The following is a 20,786-nucleotide window of genomic DNA, read 5'->3' on the forward strand; positions in this document are numbered from 1 at the left end:
ACCCCTTTCAAAGGATTTACGTAGTGATGGACGAGCCGATTCTCAGCATCCCGTTGACGGACAAGGTGAATTTCAATAAAATGCGCCACCGAAAAGCATCCGGCGAGGTGGTGACCGAGAGTATAAGCAACTCCGATTTGGATCAGACGATAGACGAGGAACTGTCGTCGTTCATGCTGTCGGACATCGAACTATTACGGGTATGAACGGGGCTCGAGAGCAAACAGGGAACCACGATGTAACTCGATAGAACGCTACAAAATGAATTTCATTCGAGACATCGAGGTGGATAAACACCGAAAGTCGCTCTCCCACTGAAACCGCTTCATACGCGAGCAAATATTGGCTCGTCGCCTAAGGTAATCGTATTTATCGCGTTCCAGTGTGCTCTGATGGTCTTTAAGAGGCGCAGGGACGATGTCCAAAAGGTGTTTAGTTACTGGTTCGTGAAAACTCCGACGATATACGGTTCCGAGCTGATAGACGTCGACCGACAGAGGAATATTTTACTTAAGGGTGAGTGTCTCTCGAAGAGATTCAAAAATTGTATTATAATTAGGACAAAATTGTACGAAAAAAATGATAAACGGTGACTCGCGGTTATCGCTGCACATGTAAGGCAATAGTTTTGCTAATTTTCAAGAAAAATTTCACCGTTGCCGTTCGCGTTTCCCATTCTCTAGGGCCGGAACGTTCTGGCTGGCGGCAATGGGGTTGTAACTTCATTTGCGTTTGTTTCTCCCTTTCCTTGTTATTTCTTCGTAAATTCATTCTCCGAGAAATAAAGCTTTATTACCAGGTTCCCTTCTGCTCGCTGGAGTGGAACAAGCTCCCCCGTCATCGTCTACTGTTTATTTCATTCAACTAGATTTCACTCCGCTTACCCACTTAATGCTCGAGTGCGGTTCACCTTAATAATCTTATTTCACTTCCGTCTCTGACATACATAGCGCGTTCCACTCAAACGCGACTATTCTTTCGTGTGTCGTTCTTCTTCCAACCGTCTTCGGTTTAGTAATCCACCTTCTCCGTGAAACCGACCATCAAAAGTGACCAATGTGTATGGTATTATAAAAATTGATAACAAGATTAAATTTACTTATATCTTGTGCGATTTTTACTATAATATACATATTATCTATGTATACCGGAGTATACTGGGAAAATGGTTTTCCATGAAAACATCTTTACAATAGTTGTCTCAATAAAAAATCTAAAATGGGTCATTTCACCCCTCGTGGTAGGTTTAGCGTTAATTTATAACTAACGTGGGCGTGGTCATGCCGTGAATGGATCTAACGTGGGCGTGGCGAAAATTGCCGCAGACACAACGACGGAACAGCCCTATTTCACGCCAGATGCAACAGCCCCAGCAGCCTCCGCTCGAGTCCACGTTGGTGAAAAGCGTGCGAGCAATCGAAACGCCGCAATCAGCCCGAAGTGGCCGATCGTTTTTACAGCGGCGCCAATTTTTCCGGCTGTCGCAATTCCCGGTTAATGCACTGCGCAGACCGGACACACGAGAGCGGCTTTTTCCTTCGGTGATAAAACACACAGGAAAGTCCTGGGTAACCGTGGCGCACGGTTGTTGGGAACCGAGTCGAAGAATAATTGGTCAGCCGAGCACATCGTCTCCGTCGCGTCGCGCCGCATCGCGTCGTGCCCCACGAGAAGAAGGTACACAAACTCGCCTCGGAGCCGAGCGTCCGGAGATCGAGTCTCGTGTTTACCCGGTTTTAATTGCGTTTACTTAAATCGTTAATTCAGTAGGGTCGTGACATGGTCGCGCGCCGACTGACAGAGCGCGTCTCGCAGGGCTCGATGTCGTTCGATTAATTGTTTGCCTCCTACTCCCCCTCCTCCTCCTCCATCGTGGAACAGAACCCGTCCAGTTCTTTCGACGACTGACCGTAATTCCGTGATTTTCCTCTTTGCGTTTTAATTAAAATATCGACCCCTTTGATCTGACAACCGATCCCACGGTGCGAGATTTAATTTCCTCGGATATTGACTACGGAATACCGTTCTCTCCTTCTTGCTGTGGAAAAATTTTGTACGTTTCGGTGGCTCGACGTAGAGATGGAATTGGAACGTTGAAACTTTTCATCTGAAAATTAAACCCACAACAGCAGAGTTAATGTTCTCTGTTGTCGATTGTACACCGACGTTTCTTCCTCCCCCGTGGACTAAGTTTTGACCTTCTTGATCGGCTAGGCCTGGCTGTACGTTTTAAAATAGGGAATTGTTTGAGAGAGCGATTCATTTGCTTTATTTATTGTGGAGCATTAAGCTTTCTTTCGCATTCGTAGAGGAATCGTGGCTCGAGTTGTCGGTAGAATTTTTGTTTGATTCGACAAAAGGGACCGGTTTCACGGATTTGTCTTTGTCATTCTCGCGCTTCCGGAACTCGTTGAAAATGCGGAAGGAGGTTCGAAGCCCAGGTGGGATAAAAGGTAGACGCATTCAGAGCCGTCGTCGCGTCGCGTCGGTGAGGATCGCATCTCGGAGCTGTCACGTTGAGATATGTAAGAATAACGTACAGTTTACATGCATACGAGATGCACACTTCGTCGCGACGCGGCGGCGGCGACGCGACGCATAGACTCGTCGTCCTGTTCTCCTCGACATTTTCACAGCCGTTTGAACACGAATATCGTGACGCGACGTATCTGAAAACTCTGTGGCGGGCTTCTTCCCCTCATTCCCAATCCACAACCGTATTTTAAGACGAGCGTCTGCTTTATCGTGTTTCCATTACATTACACAATGGTCCTTCGTCTTAGCGAGAAGGTTCTCGTGGAGGAGCATCTTACTAAATCACCAATTCCTCCACTTTATTCGCGCGCTTTCTTCGCCTTTATTTTTCTGAACACCATTTCCTTGAATTACAGAACTTTAATTCAACGTTAGAAACATTCCGGGAGGTTTTACCGTGGAGTTTGTGGGGCATACCGAGGTCAGTTGGCGAGCAGCTAATCCCCTCTTTCCGAATAGCCACGCCTACAATGTAACCTTTTAAAAAGTCCTTCTTTAAAGTCTCGTTGTATTCTATTTTATGATAGTTTCAATAGAATCTAGGAAATTAAATTGTTCGTTAATAGTATACGGGCACGCGCGCGCGCACAGCACCACCCCGCCTTTCCCTCGACGTCTACATAATAGACAAACCAAATGTGAAAGTTTAAGCGAGTTACCCCGCGTTCCCTGGACTATTTGAAACCTCTTAATCATTCACCGCTGTAATTTAAGGTAAATGTTGCAGAAACCACCTGTGCCAGATTATTAATATTGCCAGCCCAGCCCGTGTTTGCTTCATCGAGACGAAAATTTATGCGTAAACTGTCTCGTCGCGTCGGTGGCGCGTAACTCGCTCCAAATATCAGTTTACGATTCCCTTGCACTCTATCCGTCGCGCGTCGCCTCGAGACGTTGGATTATTAAAACTTGATCCGACTGTGAAGGTCGTCTCTTTAATTAAGCACAATGTATACGCGCATATCCTCCCCCGTTCCACCAGGGAGCGGTGGTCGGTTTATGATGCTCGTGTAACGAGCTTAATCTCGGTCGCGCGAGATCAACCGCTCTCGTAAACGAATTTTACCGTCGGCCTTTACACAACGACGCCGGATAGATTATCCTGTCTTCTTATCGGTGTCCGGGCGTAATCGCGGCACTCGGCGTCCGCGCACCACCGTTTTAGTAACGCGTTTTAATCCCCCCGCCCAGGTTTCCCGCTGCCCACATCGAAACCGACTCACGAACCGTTTCCCGAACCAAGAACGATTCGCTCGCAGGCGACCAGTAGAAGTTCCAGAAAGAAAGGGAAGAAATAAAGCAAGCGATTCTTTTAAAGTCTCTCGGGACGTGCTGCAAGCTGCGAGTTCTCCAACGTGAGAGTTCGCCGCGATTTTATTGCAATTATATTTCTGTTCACGGGTGGAAAAAGATTCCAAGTTCGACTATGCCGAACTGTGAGTAATAAATATAAGCGAAACCCCCTGTTTTCTTTCCGATCTCCGCAACGTGCTTACGAAACGAGTAAACAGTCGCAGCGCCGCGCCGCGCCGCGCCGCTCCGGAGCAGGCTTATGTTGCCACGAGCGTGCACGAATACGGAAAATTCAATTCGGTACTAGCAATAGTTTTTTCCGAATATCTCGAAAACTAGAAGCGACCCCTCCATATGTGAAAAGGAAAAAGTTGTTCGAAATGTCGAGACCTATATGATATTCAAATTTCATCAAAATCGGAGAGACTTCTTTCTAAATAATTACTGGTTTTTCTTGGTCAGCTTTCGAATGGTCAGATAGTCATTGAAAAACCTGTAAGGGCAGTTTTGACCATCTTAATCGGCTAGGCCCAATATTCCAAAGTTGACCACGAGTGCTGAAACAATGTCCTCCGTATGTTTGATTTCCGAAACTTGTTTACCGTAGTGGTTTAACCGATAAAGACGCGAACGTGCGCGTCGAAAGGAACAACTCCATTTCCGCGGGTCCATTTAAAGGCTGGCTTCAAACGTGACACAGTCCTTTACATGATAAATTAGCGCGGGAGTGTGTCGCCACACTACTCGTCGTGCCTTGACGATCATTAAGGAGACTGGGAAAAAGTCAACGGGCCAGCCTGTCGCGAGGACTTAACCGAGTAATTATTTTTTTCTCTCGCAACAGCAGAAGCTGTCTTCGTACGTCTGTTCTCGCATATGACACAGTTCCTTTCGAACGGTCTCGCCTCGTGTCTTCCCGTTTCACGAACACGGTTGCTTTAACCGGATATTCCACTCTTTTTCCATCTTTCTTTCTCGCATTGCCAGAGCCGTTCTCGGAAGTGCGCGAGAAGACGCGCGCGTCCCATTGAAAAATTTAGGAACGCCGACACTGTCATCCGAGACAGCACGGCTTTATCGCCGTCGCGTCGCCTTCTCGCGCCGGACCGCTCCGGGGAAACAAATTTTTAATCCGGGGGAATATTTTTTTTCTCCGGTGGAAAATCCTTTTCCCATTTAATCCTGTCTCCCTCGGCCGGGCCCGGCAGAACAAATGGCCGGTGGCTTCCGCGCGGAAATTGCTCGGATAACATTGTCCCCGTTTGAGTCTCTTAGCCCACTCGTTAGAAATTCAAATCGCAATTAACGGAATAATTGCCGGTTAAACCGCGGAAGAAAAAAACGAAGAAAATATTACGAAACTCGGCTCTCGCTTTTGTTTCGATTAAAGCGAAGGGGGAGAAAGGGGCGGGCGAGGAACGGGCCGCCACAAAGGGAGAGGACGTTCGTTCGTTCAACCGAGCTCGTTACAAAGGGCGAGAAGATTAACAGTGTATTATTACCCGGTCGTGCATGCGGAGAGATTAATTCGAACAATTTTGCCCACGGAAAAAAATCACAGAGTGCGTCACAGAGCTCGCGATCGCGAAATATCAACGTTTTAACGGGAGCTCTCGCAGAATTTCGCCGCGCGAAAAATCGCCGCGCCGCGCCGGCAGAAATCCGCGTTTGACGGAACATTTCCTCGGTTACAATGCAATCCTCGTCGCGTAACGATTAGAGGGTGGCGTCGTGACGTCAGCGCTGTTAAGTGCTTACCCTTGTTGGAGCGGTTTCCGGAATGTAGAATTCACGCACCAGTCCGGCAGCGTTTCGGCACCGTGGCGCGGCGTTCCAATTTGTCGGAGAGGCCTCCCTTTGCCATCGCTCGAATTTCGTCACGATGGCAATTTAACGCGAGCACTTTGATCCGACAAAATGCCGCGCCAAGTGGATCCCGGGGAACGTCGAAGCTACGAATTTTCTGTTCCGCTCCCGGCACAAAACAATTAACTGCTTCGAAAAAATTGTTAGCGCGCAAACTCTCGCTTGTAAACGTGTGTATATGAATTTACACTGACCGCGGTCGAACCGTTACAAATTGCCAAAGGGGCGCCTTTACAGCAGGATAAAAATTTAAATAACCTCCGTTTTGATTTTCCGGGCACCGTTCTTTGATCAAACGCGAGTGAAATATTTGTAACGAACCGAGCAGCAGGGTTGTTTGAACGGTCTGCGTTTGTTTGAATGTAGCGTCCGCCTTACATTTTTAGTCTGAATGTTCGCCGCGTTGCGTTACGTTACACGTTTACGTTACGTGTGTCTGACACGATGAGTAAATTCAAATTAAACCGATGCTGATAAAAGTTGCAGTGGTAATGTTATTATTAATCCCGCACGTGTATTCCTCGATGGAGGTTTTTAATGAAATTATCGCGGGCGCGCTCCGATTCAAAGGGTCCTGTAAAAACCGGTTTTTCAATGTTCGTATTGACAGGAGCTGCTCGCGGGTTGGCAGGGAATTGCGTCCGAGCAGCTGAGTTTTTCCAGAGAGGCTGTAACGTGTTGGAGAGAGAGATAGAGGCACTCAGGGTAATTTCTCCGGGGACAACGGTTGTGGCTCAACGTTTCTGTTCGTTCCCGATGGCTATGGGAGGAATCTTTATTACGGTGTTTCGGTAAGCGTCGAGTGCCCGTAAAAAATGAAACGTCGCCGTATCGATGCTGTAACGGAGATTACAGACATCGAAGGTTGTGCACGGAGCTGATATTGTAAAATAAAGGAATGACGTTTTTATGCCTGGCCATTCGCGAGCCTCCATTTGTAATTAAATATAATAACCAGCCGTAAAATCCGCGTAGAACACGGGGAAATTTATAGAACCCTCAACAGACGCCGCGCCGCACCGTAAAGTTCTACATCCTACCTATGTATAAAGCAAAAGCGCAATCTGCTTCACTGCCCGCCACTGGAAAAATGGAAATGTATTAAGGTATTTTTCCCGAAGCGGACTCGCGGCGAATATCACGTAGAAAAAGAGTACAGCTCTCGTTAAACGCACACTTTCATTCGGCCCGCTCACCGAATTTTCATCGAATTGAATTCGCGCGTGATGCATTCGCGGATCATGATATCGCGCGATTCCCGGTTATCGTATTTTAACAATCTTCGGTTTAATCGAGCCGCGGAAATTCGGCGGAACGTTTCGATATTTTTGCGAAGTTGCAGCGTGTAAATTGCCGAGCGGCCGCGCCGCGGCGCGCACCGAATCGAAATTGGTCATTCAGGATGCTGATCGGACACCTGCACAAAGGTCGTCCGCAGCGACTGTGCGGGATTATTACACCAATCGAGAATTATTACTCCTTTGTGCCATTACGGGACCGCTGGGCAATGAATTCCGCGATCGCTTTGTCTCAAAATTTTTATACGGGATGGCTGGTCGTGAGTTTCCTTTCGTCTAAACATCGTAGAATACTGTTACAACACGAAAAGAACATGAACATGAAAATTTCGTGTATTAATTTGGTTATATAAAATCAATTTGCTAATATAAATACATAAGGGATGGACTCGCGGTCGCTTACAACAGTCTGAATTTCGAATTTTCCTTCCGTGCACGGAAGAGGGCTGAACCTAGGGGCTCGGTGGTTTCACGTTAAAAAAATGCGAGAGTGTAGAGCCGCCGCGCCGCGCCGCGCCGCGCCGGGTCCGAGGTGATTCCTCCTAATCGAGTTACATACAAGGATTCCGTGGAACGAAGCGCAGGGTAGTTTCCCGTGGCCGACGATATTAGTCGGGACCACGGGCTGCCACCTCGAGGCCACCGAATCAATAGAGGCTCCGGATCGGTAGTCACCGATCCGGACGACCGCAAGTGTGGACCTTTGCCTCGGTTGGTGCGCTCGTAGAGAATCGTCGCTTACGACTGTGGCCATGCTCGATCTCTCAGCCGTTAATCTCGCAAACGTACTCGCGTTCAAATCGGCCCCTGCGAATGCATATACATATAATTGTATACATACATTTTATCGTATACATACATATATGCACACATATTCGATGCGTGCGCGAGCATTGTGCCGAGGCTTTCGACTCGGAGTGGCGGCCCCGTGGCTGCCGCGAAATTTCAATTATTATAGGTAATGCGAGCCGGTAACTGGATAAACGGGTCGCGACATTTGAATTTAATTTGGTACGGCGCGGGTGTCCGACCGATTTAATCTGGCCGCCGTTTTCATCCCTTGGCCGGCGAGCAGCGGCATCGCTTGATCCCCGACTCGCGATTGGCCAGCTAGCAATTAAGCCATTCGTATTGCCATACTCGTTGATAAAACGCCGCCGGAAATCGTTTTAATCGCGTCGCCCCCGGTGAATCAGCGCGAATTGCTCGGCTATTCTCGCTCCGTCCGATTTACGATTACTTCTGTTCTCGACCAGCCTCGAATAGAATACACTTGACCACGGACAGGTCAAAATCATTCCGTGGACGTGTACAAAATATGGAGTAACGTTGTTTCGCAGGATACTTTGGCGCAGGAGCAATTGAAGCTCGAGAGGCATCGAGCACGCGTGCACTCGTTTGTCATTCGAATTCTGTATCTGACTGTGATCGCTTGTACGCTTGGATATTATTCACGCAGTTCCTTTTAACCCTTTGCACCCGGAGCTATTTTAACTGGAAAATTAAACGTTTCTCCCTCGCTGGAATATATCCATTCCCTACGATTTTTGAAATTTTATGGATATCAAATTGGGGTATAAAATACCTCATACGATATCTAAATGTTTAATAATTGATCACAGGTACCGCGATATATCAAACAATGTAAACAATATTTCGAATAATGGTACAGCAATTTTTAACGATGCTTACTCTCGCACTCGGAAAGTGAAATATAATGGTGAAAACGAATTAACGTATTCAAGCTGGATAAAATGAATTCGCCGAGAGTTCGCGGAATTCGTGCAGGTGCGGCGGATATTATCACTGTGGATCCCGTGAAACTCGTTTCGTCGGCAGCGTTCCGTGGCCACGTGGCGTTCAACGTCCCCCGGGACTCCCATGCAGGGAGTTCACGCGGAGTTCCGGCTGAAAAATGAGGGATGAGGGTATCTCGCGCGAAAGAGGATTATCATACGATCCACCCCTAACGTTAGCCAACTCCGTGGCTCGCCGCGCCGGAGCGTGGCTTCTTCATTTTTTATTCGCATTATTCGTGCTCAGGCTCGATCCGCGCGGAATTAGTTCCTCCGCCGTTGCACACGCGGAGACGCTCCCTTTCTTCCATCTCCAGAGAGAATGGAAAAGGGGGGAGAGAGAGAGAGAGAGAGAGAGTCGTCCTTTGGAAATTCATGGAGAGCTCCCGTTGTTTTTTCTGCTCGACCCGCCGAGAAGGGGTTGCACAATAAAAAGTGCCGCGCAAAAGGAGAGAGACGATAATGCCCCAGCGTTCAGTTTGATTGCGGCAATAAACGTGGCTCGAGCGTGTTTTTGTTTCGCCGCGGCCCTCATTGCTTATTCCCTCGCCGAGATGAGAAACGAGAAGCGCAACGATACACTCTTGAAAATAAAAGTGTATATCCGCGCTCTGTCCTCCTCGTGCGTGCGCCAAGTTATCGCTGTTCAGATGTTTGCCTTTTTAAATTCCAGAAGCGCCCGAGTACTCCGAGGAAATTGCTACGGTCGATTCAGCCCCGGGAGTTTCACAACTTCTTCCGACGACCAATTAGCTGCTTGTCCTGCCGATGAACATTCGAAACTGTGCAAAACGATCTACGATCTTTGCTCCTTTCAGTTCAACGAAATAGAAAAGCCTTTCTATCTCATAGACTGGATATGCTGGAGTTACGGTTTTTCTCTGCTGAAATGAAATACAATATCGACGGATGAAATCTTTAATCGTCATTCCGTCCAGCTTGATTCAGTGAAAACAGTTAATTCGGAGAGAAGCCGAGTTCAAAACACGTTGAAAAGTTACGCTTCGTTAACCATCGTGGAAATACAGCGGAAAATGCACATCGGATTCTCCTTGTCCCAACGGTGCACTTTTTCTCTACCTCGTAATATAAATTAATAAATAAATGTAATGCGTTTCATATATGAGCAGAATTTCAATAGCAGAACCACTGCAGGAAATGGAAATAAATTACATAAACTTTTCACTTGCTTTCTTGTCCCGCGGCTCTCTCTCTCTCTCTCTCTCTCTCTCTCTCTCTCTCTCTCTCTCTCTCTCTCTCTCGCATTCTTTATCCACTAAATAAAAATAGGATTTCCTGGTTATAATTTATCAAGAATCCTGTCGAGCACAAGCGCGGGTATTGTTGTCGCTATACAAAAGAGGATACAACGGATCGCGGTAGAAGAGACGTGAAAAAATAGACGAAACGGGTTTGGATCTTGTCAAGTAGACTGACGTCTGTTTGTCTGAGAATTCGCTGGCATAAAATTCCGAGTGCCGTGTCTTCCCGGGCACGTTCCGATTCCCGTGTTGTGCTCTTCTCAGTTGTGTCTCCGCGTCGCTTTTTCTTTTTCCTCGTGTATCGGTGAAGGCTTCACAATCTCCTCTCGTTATTTCCATGGAGAAATGGGGAGCCGTTCGTATTTGAATCCGCAAAATGCTGTCGTATCTCCCAACGCTGCTCTTTTCGCTAGGAATTTATTCGGCTACGAAAAACATTCGGAACTGGAGCTTTTTTGTAATTGATATGATACAATTTTTGTAAAGTGTAACATTTTTAAAGAATTAAGGAGCTCGTATTGACATTTTGCTCGCGGTATGTTCCGAACGGTGGCCCGTGAAAGAAAAAATGTTTGAATTAAAATTCCGCGAGGTGACTATGTCTAAGTTTCCAGCAGAATTTGCATGCGTTTCTAAAGCAGCAAGCAGCTGATAACGTATGGACATGGTTGGAGGTGTTCATCCCGACGGTTCGACCGTTTAAATGCGAACGAGACGCCGCGCCGCGCGCCGAGCAAGAAACATCGAGCGAAGCTCGTAACATAGGCTGGCAAAAAGTTCCGTGGGACACGTCGTCGTAAAGTCTCGGCGGCGCTGTTGCAGAGTACCCGACGAGATCATTCGCCGCGCTATTTATTCAGAAGCGACCCGATGCAACAAAAACGCGAAACCGGGTACACAACGTGTATTCCGCTCGCGAAGCCGCGTACACGAACGCGGGGGACAGTTTTCCGCGCGAACGAGCAGACTTCATTTCTGTGCTGAAGGGGGAAGCATTTTCGTGATTCCCGGAGCGTGAAGTTTTCTCATTACGTTCGTTATTGTCGCCTGTGTTCGAGCATAACGTGTCCCGCCGCCGCCAAGCTAACGAATATTCCCAACAAATTATCTCTGTCATCCCGCGGCGCTAACGGGCTCGCGCGCGCGCGCGACTATACTATTCGGTTTCTATTAATACAGAGGAAGTTTCAGGCTACGGTAATAACCGTGACTTCAACAAATGAGAATCACCTTCGAAATTATTTAAATTACTTTATAATTATACGGGCACGTGTGCTCTCGGCACGACCTCGAAACCGCGAACTCGTTTAGGGGAGCTGGAAGCTTCAAAGTTGCGCGGGAACGTGAAACGAGAAATTTACTTTTCTGGGAATATACGGGAAGGATTTGTTATACATATATGTACTTATATGAAATTACGGTGTGTACCATAGATTGCTTATAATGATTTAAATCATAAAGAATTTATTCTTTGGTGCCAATTTGCTGTTTATCCGGACAGAGGGATGTTTGTTTCCGCAGGCTGATTGGCAAAGGATTCGCACAATGGGCTAAATAATAATTGACAAGGCAACTCGATAGAAGTTCCGAAGTTCGTCCCACTTTGGATTCCATCTGACATTGCGCAGGATCACGTCAGCTTGTTAATACGCTTCGAAAGCTGGCTCCAGCTGACGCGATTATCGGTAGCATTCGATGAACATTGGCCTGTTACCTCGAATTTGGTTCAGAGCACAGGACGTTAATGGAACGATGTCCGAAATCGGTGGCAAGAGATTGCCCGGGACATGTCTCGGTTGAAACAATTCCGACGAAAGTTCCTCTTTCCGGGAATATGACATCTCGATTTAAATGGTTCTCGACACGACCTCCTTCGTCTCGGTTCCCGCGTTTCGTTGACATTTTTTTTTCTTCGTTCCCCTCGTTAGATCGCAGGAACTTGGCCTTGGAAGGCTGAACCAATTATTGGACAGGGGTTCTGGATAGCTCTCGCGAGCAGTGCTACCCTCGTAGCCTGAATTTTTCACCCGTTTCGCTCGCCCCGGGCGTTAATTACTCTCTCCTCAGTAGAAAATATTCAATCAACCGAGGAAACGCTGCCGATCGATAGCCGCATATCCCAACACTGTCTCGCGCAGTGCCGCGCCGCGCCGCGCCGCTTCCATTAACCCTAGCTCCGACGCGACGGCCGAACTAATTTTTCTTCTTCAAACAATTTTTTATCTACCCTCGCTGTTTACAGCTGACCCTCGATAATCGAAGCCTCCCTCCGGCGAATCTAGCCTCGAACAATGATCATTGCGGACGCGCGAGCTGCACAGAGCTCTGCTCTGCCCTTCGGAGACCAGCATTTTCGACATTCGAATGGGTAACATTCAAACTACAATTAATCCCGTGCTTATTTCCGGGCTACCAAACTTGTTTCAACTTTCAACCATTTCTGCTGAAATGACAAGCTTTAGATCGTGACTTTCACAATTGTTCAAGTTGCTAAGCAGCTTTCGAACTGAGTGAGCAGCTCGTTGAAACGTATCGAATACATTCTTCTATTCAAGCATATCAAACACAAAATAGAAAATAAATTCAACCTTGTCATTTTCGTGAATCAACAGTGAAAGATGACGATGCTTGCGTGTGAAGAGTGCGTAGATGAAATTTTGAAGGTTTCTCGGAGGGTTACCGTTTTAGGAAATCTTGATCGATGCCGGAATTGATGGTATAATTAGACTGCGAGCCCCGGTGGGCGTTAATGGGCAATGCTCACCGAAGAGCCAAGGACATCGCGCAATTAGGGTCATTAGTAGTTGGAGTAGTTTCATAGGTGCTCCACCCTAGTGCCCTCCTCGATTCACCACTTCCATTTCCATCTGGAAAGGCAGGGGAACGGTGTCGAGTGGAATCTAATTATTGGCTACTGATCGGGGACCGGTGGTTTCTGCCCGGAAGTTCCAAGGATCCGCGTCGGAATTAAGATTGGGAACCCTCGGTCAATTTCCTGCCGGTGCTGTCCCACCGATATTTATGTAATTGGGTCAGCCGGTGATTAGTTTAAGAGTCGATGGTTTCGAAACTTTCGAGAAGAGAATCTTCCGTTTCTCCATTCAACGATCTCGCAGGGAATTTCTCATATTTCCACCCCCACCTCCCTCATCAGATTGATAAATTCTTCTTTACGATGATATTAATAGATCTTTTAGAATCCCCATGAGAAAGTTACGATCGATCGATGAGAGGAAAATAGGCGATTCCCATGCGGATCACGAATTTTCGCAATTTCAAGTTCCCATAAAGTGGTGCGAATCACTGGGGGAGAAGCTCTGGGGTTCTCAGACTTGCTGGGAATTTTTAAAAACCTCTCGCTATCGACTCTTGATAAATAAATCTACCGCGAAGGCTGTTCTACATCACTATCCCTGTACACTGTACAGCTTTTTCTGTGATAAAGCTGTGCAATTCGTCTATAAATTGAACAGCTGCTATTTATCATATGTATCATATCATTCACGTTCTGTATTATTTTTCGAATAGGGGAGACGGAGGGTTCGACTAGGCGAAGACAGCGTTTACCGGGAGCGTCGATAGCTGATTTCTGTTAACGCTACAGGCACAGTATGTCGTTGCACTGTACACGGGGTAACATCGACCCGTGAAAAAACTTCGGAACGCTCTGGGAAACAAATTTCCTTCTGTGGTAGACGAAACTTCCCCTCTCTTTTCCCCGTTGATTGGCTAAACGCCGACCCACTTTCAAATTTCTCCCAGTTATCGACTTTCGCATTCTGCGAGAGAGAGAGAGAGAGAGAGAGAGAGAGAGAGAGAGAGAGAGAGAGAGAGAGAGAGAGAGAGAGAGAGAGAGAGGGAAGGAAAGATATAACGCAATATCCTCGATGAATAGTTTTCGCGGAGAATGGTACCGGAGAGGGGATGAGAGAAAAAGGTGGAGAAGTTTACAAAAAACTGGGAAAAAAAGAACGGAGAAATGAAAGGAAGAGAAAAATGTTCATGGAATCGTGACGTTTTGTTTGTCGAGGGACAATGGGCATCCGCAGAAGTTTGACGTAATTAGGATTTCGTTATGGCTGCAGTTTCTGCCGCGGCAACAGTCTCTCTCTGCCCCTCTCTCTTGCTCTTGCTTTCTCTCGGTCGCGATTATGTCTGCGTGGAAACGTGGCGGCGCGGCGCGGCGCGGCGGTCCGCAGTCTCTCTGAAAGAACTTTGCTGCGCGTTAATTCGCGGATAACTGGAGCTTCCACGCGATATCATTCCGTTTCCGAAATTAACGTAGCGTCAGGAATTCCATTGCACCGGTTAATTGGGATTATCAATGGCAAAAGGCGCGCGGCTTGTTCTCCGACTGGTTTTACCCGTCTTGAATGTCCAATTAAAATTAATTTGCGACCTTGTGAAACTTTTCACCGGCTGTTGTTGCGCCGATGATGTTCACGCCGCGAGTGACAGTCATTATCGAAAGTCGTCGCCAGTATCCCCCTGCGATCGATTGGATCAAAACTGCAATTTAATACGGTGACTCGAATTAATAGTATACGGACGCTCTGAAAAAGACGATAACTTTTTTAATATTGTACTACACGATTTGAACTTTTTTGAGAAGCTGGAGCAATTGGTATACTGCAGGCTGCGAAACGTCTTTTTTAGAGCGTCCGAGTATTAATAACTCGAGTCACAGTAACTGCACTTTCGACTGTAATTATTTGATTGTTGTACAGTGACACCGGGATGGAATAACGAAATGTTTGGACAGTTTTCAGGAAATTGAATGGCGAAGGTTTTCAATAGATTTGCGTTTTCAAGTGATCGTTGTATGTATACAGTGTATTGTTAGTGTATCCCAAAGGAACTCATTGACATTCAATTGACGGTGTATCTTGCACGATCCATCACACACAGGGTAACTAGATTATCCTGTTTATTTACGCTGACTGATACATGTATTATAATTAACATCCAATTAGAATTAGATTAGCCCCCTGTCGTTCATGGATAATTACGTTGCGTCCTGGTAATAACTGGGCCATGGCATTAATCAGGAAATGCGTGCACGCGCAGCATTGCCTTTCGTTCAGGGAAACGCCGCCGCGCCGCGCCGGTAATTGCATGGCTATGCGATTATGCGAAAATTCCTATATGATTTAAATCCGGCGCGGCGCGACGAGACTTTCAAGTGTTGACGACAGCTTTTACATCGTAAATAATTATATTTCGCATCGTTATTGTGTGAATTATCCATTTGGAGTTAGAGCACGAGTAATTCGTAACTGTGGAACAGATATACGTATACATACCACGTTAATTAATTCTTATTTAATATTTATTGCTTTCAGGGGGGATTAATATTAGAGGACAAGCATCGCGTAATTATCCATTCAGTGGTATCGACGGATTCAAGCACGATTAAATTACAGCGTAATTATTCGATAAAATCGGAATCGAATCGAATCGAATCGAATCGAAATATTTACTGCTCGAGACTATTTTCGAGGACCTACATTTAGCGAGCTGTAACATTCGATTTCGGCTATATTTTTCGCTGGAACTTATGCACAGTGTTCTATATCGCGTAAGACCTGAAAGGGACTTTGAGACTCTTGAGTGAGAAATCGTGTCACAGACCAGTGGAACTTTGTTCGTGACGGCTTCGCGAATAAAGATATGGCGTTTCAGTTACCGTCGAAAAAATTTCGGCGATTCGGTCCACAGAATATTCCATATTCCAGCCTGTTCTCAGTTTTTAGTTTTTACTCGAAAAATGTATTATACATCTGTAATTATATGTATGTCGCGGCACTAACATTTTGGCGCGACCCGTGCGCCCCGGCGTTAATACGTTTCATCGTCGCGTGTCGGCTGTCGAGTATTCCGACCGTTTGACTCTGCGGAGACGCTCTCGATCGTTCGTACGCTAAACAAAATCTGCCGGCCGGTCTCGGGCCATCGAGGGCCTTGCCTCGCATTTTCCCCACTCCGCAGAGTCACTCCGTCCACGTGCACGCATTCTAAAACGGAGCCGATTTTGTTTGTCGCAGCCGCTCAAACGTTTCGGCCGCGCGTAAGAGAAACCGATCCCGACTCTTGCGGCCGTTGAAACGTCTCGGCCGCGCTACAATGTAAATGCACGCGCGAGCACTCAGCAGCCGACTCCTACAACTTCCAACGGCCAATCCTTAACCTATGCTTATTCTAAAAACGCGCTTAAATCTACAACATGTATGTAAATATAGTATACATCTGCTTCTCGAACAATGGTAGGAATTTTTAATATACACGATCGCCGTTCGGGACTCGTGGCGAGCTTCTAAATACATATAACGAAGCAGCCTTCTGCATATTAAAATTAAAATCCTGTATTAGCTTCGATAACGCGAATCCATGTACCTGGTTCTATCGGTATATTTACGCAAATATTGATTGCTAAATGGAACCTGTCGGTTTCGACCGCGTAGTGCACCGTTTTTCGAATTTATCGTTTCATAATGAACCCCGGCATAGCTAGAAACCCGGAATTCCCGCAAGTAGCACGAGTCACCGATAAAGTCTCCGTCAAGAGAGCGCGAGCGTCCCGTGAAATCGCGAGACGAAGGCTGAGATCGAAGTGAAAAAATCGATTCGCGAGAACGAAGTCAAGCCGGGATAGAGAACCGATTCGCGCGTGTTAAGCCCGAGAACCCATCGCGTAATTTCTTTTCACCGCCTCGCACAGCCGGCTTCTCGCACCCGATGTTTTCGCTCAGCTTGACCTACAGTCCGCCGAGCTTAAGCTGCTTAGAACTCTCGGTAACCCGTCTATGCGGCGCGACATTTCTCGATGCACACACGGCTCCCGTTGCCATACACCATGCACCGCGACAATCTGTAGTACGAATTTGAGAAGCACTAGACGCCATCTCGGCGTCGGCGTAACCCTGATATATCGTCGGATCAAGCAACCGACGCGCGACGGCGCGGCGCCCTTCCGAGCGGATTTTCCGTCGATACAACTCACCCTCCTTGCCTGGTAAGTAGAATTTCGTCCTTGTTGCTTGCTTTGCATGCTGGAAACCACTCGATATCTTTAGAACAGTTTACCGTAAACATGTAGCTGGGGGTGGGGTGGGGGGGGCTGTTGTACATTATTATTATAATGTTTCGGAATTGAATGTTTAGTTTGGCGTCACGATGGCAACGGGGAATTCGCAATTAAGTTCGCATTCATTGCCAAGAATCGAGCTCCTCGTAATTAGAGAATGCGGACAAAGCTACAAAGGAGCATTCATCTATAAATTAGGTTAGAATACAAAGAGGAAATAAACGGGCTAGAGTATCCCGAAAACGCAGAACAGCAGTTTCAATTTACCCCGCGACCGTCGATTGTTATTAAAACTCGACCCAGAACTCCGGAACGTCCTCTCTATAGAGATCCTTGACGCGGCTGAGGAGTCGTTTAAGCATTAGTTAACGTCGACATCTTGAAGAGAGAAATTTCGTGGCGGTCCGCGACGGATCGTTGGATTAAGGATATTCTTAAGGAGACCGGTCTTTTTTGTATGTATCTGTTTTGAAAGCGGTCGGGGACAGCGCTCGTCGCGTCGTCGCTTGTACCAGCGCTGATAAACGTGCCAGCCTTGCGCGATGCAGAGGGGATGCAGAATAATGGAGTACGAGTGGTATCCCATTGTGGCGAACACAATGAACCTCTCGTTTGAGCATTCCTAAGGAGAATGTCTCTGGCAGTTCGACGCGATTCAGGAATAAATGCCGCCTCGCACCCTCGTCAAACAACTTTAACGGTCCGCGGATATATTGCCGATGTCATTTACAGTAATCCCCAACCAACTCGGCCACATTTCATTGCCATGACACGGTTCGCCGCGCGCCGTTCAGAATTTCATTACGCGCACCGCGCTATTAAACGTAAATTTTACTCTGACGGGTTTTTCTTGTTCAGCTTTCGAATGGTTCGATAGCCATGGAAAAACCTCTAATTGCAAGTGCAGTTCCGACCATCTTAATCTGCTAGGCCCTAAACGAGTGGAATAATTCGAGAAGCATCGTACCTCGGCTTCTCCGCGAGTGACAGAGTCGACCATGGATCTCGTACAGTCGACCGCGCTCGTTCGATCCGACAGCGATTGTATCGTTCGGGAAAGTTTCCCTATTACAGGCCCTATCTGAGAGCAGCGTTTCAGGAGTTTCCTGAAGGAGTGGCGCCGCGCCGCGCCAGCGTGAGCCAGCTCGCAGATTGCGCGATCGCTCGCAGACGGAAGTCGTTTAATTTACCGCTGCGCGGAGATACACGAGTGGTAACAATGCCTCGGACGTCGTAACACCGTCGACAGCCGCGGCCGGTGATCTCGGATGCGAGGCGACGTAACCTCTCGACGCTATCACGGATACTCTGTGTGCCTGTAAGTCGTACGCCAATGGTGAAACGCGCTACGATGCGATGGGACGCGGAAGATGGTGACGAAGGACGTTCGTGAATTTACGTCGCCGAGATATAAACCGTATGCACGGTCCCCATTGTCTCGGAATGTATCCCCTGGCAACGCTGTAAATCGAGTAATCCCCTCGATTTGTGATATTTCGCCGACCCCTTTCCAGAAGGGATATCGAATGGGGTTGCCGGGATCGCGTTCGCTAATCGATGGAGACCCGGAGGACTTGGGCCACCAACGTTTTGCAAAAGTGTTAGACGCGTGTTTTGTTTTGGAGGTGAAAATAGCCCTAAGAGTTCGAATCACCGGTTGCTAGCGAATTCGTCGATTGTTATTCAACGAGTTAATTGGTTGGTTCATCGTTTGGCCCATTCATTAGCTCGTTTAACAGGTGTATACACCGATTAATCGACGGTGCTCGAGTGGTTTGAAGAGAGCGAGCTGGTATCTAGACTGCTGTATATAAGAGGGCCTTTCGAGATTCCTGATGTTTCTCGAACATCTAGCAGACACCGGCCTATTTTTCCGCGTGTTATTAATTCTCCGATATCTGCGGTCACGCGGACGCTATCGAATCGTCTGCGCGTCCCATCAGGATCCACTCGGCCGCCCACGCGAATTTGTTTGCGGCAAGATGAAACTGTGTCCGCTCCGTCACCTTCCCTATTTGCCGCGCCCATCGGACCTCGAAACTGTCAGGGACGAGAGTTAAATCGGAATCGCGGACGTTCTGTTCCATATACGGAATCAGGCTACGTATTATCAGCCGCGGAGCCTATCTGGTTCGTCGGTGCTATATTTAACCGGCGATCGAACTGTTGTTCGTCAATACAAAAAGACAAAGGCGAGAAACGTGTACCGCATGGACGTGAAAACGCGACTGTTACACACCTCCAATACTTTCCTCTGTTCTCGATCTGAATTGTGCTTCACACACATTTGCTTGTTATCGAATCGTTGCTAGAAACAGGAATACATGTTTTTGATATTGTAATATTTCTGGTGTACCTTAAAATCACGAGGGAAGGTAATAACACAAAATGGGAATAATAATTCAAGACTCGAGCGAGCAAATGGAAAATTGTCTGCAATCTTCCGGCGCAGCGGTAGAAACATAAGACGGAGAATGTACTTCGCCCGTGTCGGAGTTGTCATTCAATTACACCCGACGGACGTGTATTCGCCGTAAACGCGTTTCAGAGTTTGTAACAACGATAATACGTCTTTATTAGCCGCGCGTAAATTCGGAAGCGGAAACAGCCATTACACGCTGACAAATTAATGAGACGAAATGAATCGCGTCTCTCGAAACTTCGCCAACAGATAGTTACATATTTTCATTCGGCGTTCGCTCGCACTTAATCCGAGGAGCGGATCGAAACCTGAGAGTATCGCAACGATAATATTGAGAGAGAACCGACGAAGAAGATATAGCGAGATTTAATTAGTTCTGAAATCCGAGTCGATCAGGTTGCGGCGAAGAAATCGATTCGCAGCGACTCCCCGGAGCCACTTGTTAGCATCGTGCGCGCGTTGACGAGTAATTATTATAATTCGTACTTTACGCCGATATCGAGTTTAACGCGAACGTCATTATGCTACGTCGCGCGACTGTTTTGCAGACGCCTCGGTTTCGCCGGTTTCGGGACGCCGCGCCGGAATTATTAATTAAATACCATTTGAACAAGACGCCCGAAATGAGAACTACGAGCAATGAAAATTTCAACGTTCCCCACATTGTTATGAGAAGTAATAGCCGGCATTATTGTAACTACGTTAACCGTACCAAACTGCTCGAAACTGGTAAAGCGAGTGAATTCAAGACCCCGAACGCGCGCACAGACTCCTTCACAGACGGAAATAAGCACCGCGCTCTTCTCGTCTGAACAGAATCGTGCTTCCGCGAAACATTATTTCAACATTACCAGTGTTACATTATTATCAAAATTATTCCTCTAAAAGCACTGTTAGTGTTTTATATAACTGTGCTATGCAATCTTAAAAATGTACTTTTCTCCCTCGCAAGAATTTCAAGCGAGTCCTGTGCAATTAGCAGAGACTGCAGATCTTTATGCATTTATATAGTCAAATTGAGAAAATGAAATTCACAAGATTGTTGGAGAATTTAAAAAATTCAGTATGTCGGCATATGATTATATCTCCTCTATGAAAATCATTAAGGGAAGAAATAACATTCAATATAGTTTCTCATACTCTATACAATATAATTCTTATATCTTGCATAAAGATCCGCAGTCTCGTAATCAGCGGATTTCGTACAGGTTGTTACCGGACGGTGGAAAG

At 46.9% G+C, this 20,786-nt stretch overlaps 3 protein-coding genes across 13 annotated transcripts in view; 2 read left to right on the plus strand and 1 right to left on the minus strand.

Moving 5' to 3' along the window:
- The window catches only part of LOC143211588 (uncharacterized), a 22,883-nt gene extending 12,837 nt beyond the window's left edge, over nucleotides 1–10,046 (plus strand). The window contains exons 2-3 of the mRNA XM_076429412.1: nucleotides 14–200; nucleotides 384–10,046. Coding sequence (XP_076285527.1) covers nucleotides 27–200; nucleotides 384–593 — 384 coding nt within the window. The 5' untranslated portion in view covers nucleotides 14–26 and the 3' untranslated portion in view covers nucleotides 594–10,046. The remainder of the gene's footprint in view (nucleotides 1–13; nucleotides 201–383) is intronic.
- LOC143211590 (uncharacterized) overlaps nucleotides 1–20,786 on the minus strand; it is a 150,377-nt gene that overhangs the window by 78,701 nt on the left and 50,890 nt on the right. For 3 of the 7 annotated variants that reach the window (XR_013009484.1, XR_013009486.1, XR_013009485.1), the window contains one exon: nucleotides 1–20,786. This exon is cut by the window's left edge and continues 9,026 nt beyond it; it is cut by the window's right edge and continues 20,349 nt beyond it. The exons of the other annotated variants lie outside the window; for them this stretch is intronic. The gene's annotated coding sequence lies outside the window, so the exon portion shown is untranslated. 7 annotated transcript variants of the gene reach the window in all.
- The window catches only part of LOC143211583 (uncharacterized), a 134,087-nt gene that overhangs the window by 64,342 nt on the left and 48,959 nt on the right, over nucleotides 1–20,786 (plus strand). The window lies entirely within an intron of this gene.

This window comes from Lasioglossum baleicum, chromosome 8, assembly GCF_051020765.1.
Source record: "Lasioglossum baleicum chromosome 8, iyLasBale1, whole genome shotgun sequence".
NCBI classification, from domain to species: Eukaryota; Metazoa; Arthropoda; class Insecta; order Hymenoptera; family Halictidae; genus Lasioglossum; species Lasioglossum baleicum.